Source organism: Geospiza fortis, unplaced genomic scaffold, assembly GCF_000277835.1.
Source record: "Geospiza fortis unplaced genomic scaffold, GeoFor_1.0 scaffold85, whole genome shotgun sequence".
NCBI lineage: Eukaryota > Metazoa > Chordata > Aves > Passeriformes > Thraupidae > Geospiza > Geospiza fortis.
The window spans coordinates 2,600,441-2,604,002 of NW_005054358.1; the positions used below are offsets into that span (position 1 = coordinate 2,600,441).

The 3,562-nt window shown below is 57.2% G+C and overlaps 1 protein-coding gene across 1 annotated transcript in view; it reads left to right on the forward strand.

Moving 5' to 3' along the window:
• Window positions 1-3,556, forward strand: part of LOC102036539 (syntaxin-binding protein 1) — an 11,880-nt gene extending 8,324 nt beyond the window's left edge. Inside the window, exons 17-18 of the mRNA XM_031059251.1 lie at window positions 856-1,010; window positions 3,014-3,556. Of these exons, the coding sequence (XP_030915111.1) occupies window positions 856-1,010; window positions 3,014-3,096 (238 nt within the window). The 3' untranslated portion in view covers window positions 3,097-3,556. The remainder of the gene's footprint in view (window positions 1-855; window positions 1,011-3,013) is intronic.
• The last annotated feature ends 6 nt before the right edge of the window (window positions 3,557-3,562 follow it).

Genomic DNA, 3,562 nt, shown 5'->3' on the forward strand with positions numbered 1-3,562 from the left:
TTCCCTACAGATATCCTGTCATTGTTTCCCTTTGGGAATCCTGTGCCTTCACTTCCCTTCAGGCATCCCATTCCTCAGTTTCCCTCCAGACATCCTGTGCCTCAGTTTCCCTTTAGGAATCCCATTCCTTATTTTCCCTTCGGACACAACATGCCTCAGTTTCCCTCCAGCCATCCCGTGCCTCAGTTTCCCTGTAGGAATCCCATTCCTTATTTTCCCTTCGGACACAACATGCCTCAGTTTCCCTCCAGCCATCCCGTGCCTCAGTTTCCCTGTAGGAATCCCATTCTTCATTTTCCCTTTGAACACAACATGCCTCAGTTTCCCTCCAGCCATCCCGTGCCTCAGTTTCCCTGTAGGAATCCCATTCTTCATTTTCCCTTTGAACACAACATGCCTCAGTTTCCCTCCAGATATCCCGTGCTTCTGTTCCTTTATGGGAATCCCATTCCTTAGTTTCTCTTTAGGAATCCCATTCCTTGTTTTCCCTTCAGACACAACATGCCTCAGTTTCCCTGTAGGAATCCCATTCTTCATTTTCCCTTTGAACACAACATGCCTCAGTTTCCCTCCAGCCATCCTGTGCCTCAATTTCCCTCCAGACATCCTGTGCTTCTGTTCCTTTGTAGGAATCCCATGCCTCAGTTTCCCTGTAGGAATCCCATTCCTCATTTTCCCTTTGGACACAATGTGCCTCAGCTTCCCTCCAGCCATCTCGTGCCTCAGTTTCCCTCCCTGTAACAACGAGCAGCGCTCGTGGCTGGATCACTGGACCTGCCCTGCTGTGACAGCAATGTCCGTGTGATTTAACTGAGACGTGGTGCACGTCCTTCACCCTCCTCTTCCTCTCCTCAGTGCCCGCTACGGCCACTGGCACAAGAACAAGGCCCCCGGCGAGTACCGGAGCGGGCCCCGCCTCATCATCTTCATCCTGGGCGGGGTGAGCATGAACGAGATGCGCTGCGCCTACGAGGTGACACAAGCCAGCGGCAAGTGGGAGGTGCTAATAGGTGAGTGCTGGCCCGGGGCTGGCCCCTCCTGCTGGCTGCTCATCCCACTCCATCCCGCAAATCCCCGGCTCCAGAGCCTGCGGGAGCTGCAACTCTGCGGAAGGGTTTTCTCCGGACATCTCTTGTCACCCCCTGTGTGTCCCCTCCTTCCCCATCTGGGTTGTGTCACTCCAAACATCCTCATTTTTGCTTCCATCTCCTGGCTGGTGTTGTCTGAGCAGGGCTGGGGGAGAGGGGGAGGAGGTTCGGCAGCTCGGATTGCTCCTCGGTTTTGGGGTCATTACAGGAAGAAAAGTGCAAAATGAAGAGAGGTGCAAACAGGAGCCAGGTTTTTTAGGGTCATGCAGCAGGATGTGGTCAGGGCCAGCTCCCATCTCTGCTCCCAGGGGAGCTGTGGGTCAGGCACACAGGACACAGTGGATGCTCTACCAGCAAGGAGCTCTTAGGTGCCTAAAATTCCTCAGGGAAGCACAGCTTGGATACACCCCCTGTAGGGCACAGGCAGGTGTCCTTTACCATCTGATCTGATGCCTGGTGGAGCCTATCCCCAGCATCTCTTCTGCTGCTTGGGGACAGCATCCCAGTCTCCATCCCCTCCTGCTGCCCCAGCTGTGTCCCTGTCACCGGACGCCCATCCCAGCTCCATCCTGCCTGTCACCATCTCATCCCGCCTCTCTCCAGGGTCCATCCCCTGCATGCGCCTCCAAGCTCCGGGCTCCGCCTGCTTCCTTCCTCTTCCTCCCCCCAGAGGCAGCTGGTGGTGGTGGTGGGGGAGCCTCGGCGCAGCCGTCAGCCCCGCTCTGTTCTCCTGCAGGTTCTACTCACATTCTCACTCCCACCAAATTTCTCATGGACCTGAGGCACCCCGACTTCAGGGACTCCACTAGGGTATCATTTGAGGATCAGGCTCCAGCAATGGAGTGAGCCAAAGAAACCAAGTAAAGGCAGCTTACTAATGAAAAAGAAACTCTTCCTCCCCGAAGGGTTTTCTTTGATTTTTCCATTCCTCTTTTTTTTTTAATTGTTGGTTTGGGGTCTGTTGGGTTCACTGATTAGAAAATGCTTGCGGTTCCTCCGACCAGGTGGAAAAGCATCCATCACCCCTCAGCCATGACCCCTGGCCAGCTCCTTCATGCCATGAGCTCCTCCTCACCAGGGCTGGAGGGGTCAGGGTCCTGCCTGCCCCACGGAGGGGGGGACAGAGCTCCCTGCTTCTGCCCTGGGAGTGGCTGGAGCGGGGCTGGGGGAGAGGGGCAGCAGTGGAGACCCCAGCACTCGTCCTGGTCCATCCCCCTGGGCTGGGCACTGCTGGGACCCCCCAGCTCTGGGGTGCCCTGGGGCTGGAGTCCCACTCAGCTCAGGTTTGCTCTTGGATAGGCAGGAGCCTCGTGGCATTGCAGACCCCCAAACCCTGCCCTGGGGTTCAGCTCCTGCTGGTTTCACCAGTGAGTGCCACCCCAGCATGCCCTGTGTGCTGGTCCCTGCGGTGCCAGGGTGACTGTGGGGCTGAGCCAGCGTGGGCAGCACGGTGGGACCCCCACTGGCACCGTGCTGGGGGACCCCTGAGCACGGGAGGTTTTCCTTGTTTTCCTTGTCCTGTCCCACCCTTCCTGGCCACCTCTGTGTCCCCAGGATGCTCCGTGCAGCTTGGGGGGCCTGGGGAAGGTCCCTCCACGCCGGCTGTTCCCTGCACTCCACCCCTGCACCCAGCAGTGCCTCCTGCAGTGACCCCAGTGCCACAACCCCCCTGCACCGGCTCCTCCCGGCCCCTGCCTCATCCCACCAGTTCCATCCCTCACCTCCATTCCTCCTCTTGGTCCTTTTCCCGTTCTCCATGCCCTCAGAGCCCACACCCCCTCCCCATAGATTGCATTTCCTCGCAAGCATTTCCAGCGGCGCGGGGCCAGCGCCGCCAGGTAAGGGGGACCCAGGACAGCGGGGACGGGCTGGGCTCCCAAAGCCATCACTGATCCCCTTGCACCCCTTCTCCTCTGCTCCCACAGGGTCCACGCACATCCTCACCCCACAGAAACTGCTGGACACGCTGAAGAAACTCAATAAAACAGAGGAAGAGAGCAGCAGTTAAAAGGAAACGCTGTCACCACTCGATGCCGACCCACGTCCCCGCCGGGCGCCCGGCCCCGGGTGCCACCCTGCACCCAGTGGGCCCCAGCTTCTCTCTTATTCTTGTGTTGATCCCCCCTCTCCCCTCCCAGCGCCTCCCCCATCTCATTTTATCCACAGGGAGGGGATAACAGCCAAAAAAATAATAATATATATATATATATAAAGAAAATGGATGCATTGTGTTTAAGAGAAAAAGGAAAAAAAAAAATCTATATATTTGAAGCTGCAGCTGTGGGAAGCGCCCAGGAGCTCATTGCTGAGTAACCATCTGCCCATTGCTAGTGAATATGGTGGGGAAAATGACAGAAAAACACTTTTTTTGGGGGGGGAATGCTCCTCATTGGGGTCTTGTGTGGATGAGGAGGATAGATGGACGGACCCCCCACACCGCTCCAGCCGCTGCTCAGGCGGGCGCCAGGCTGGCA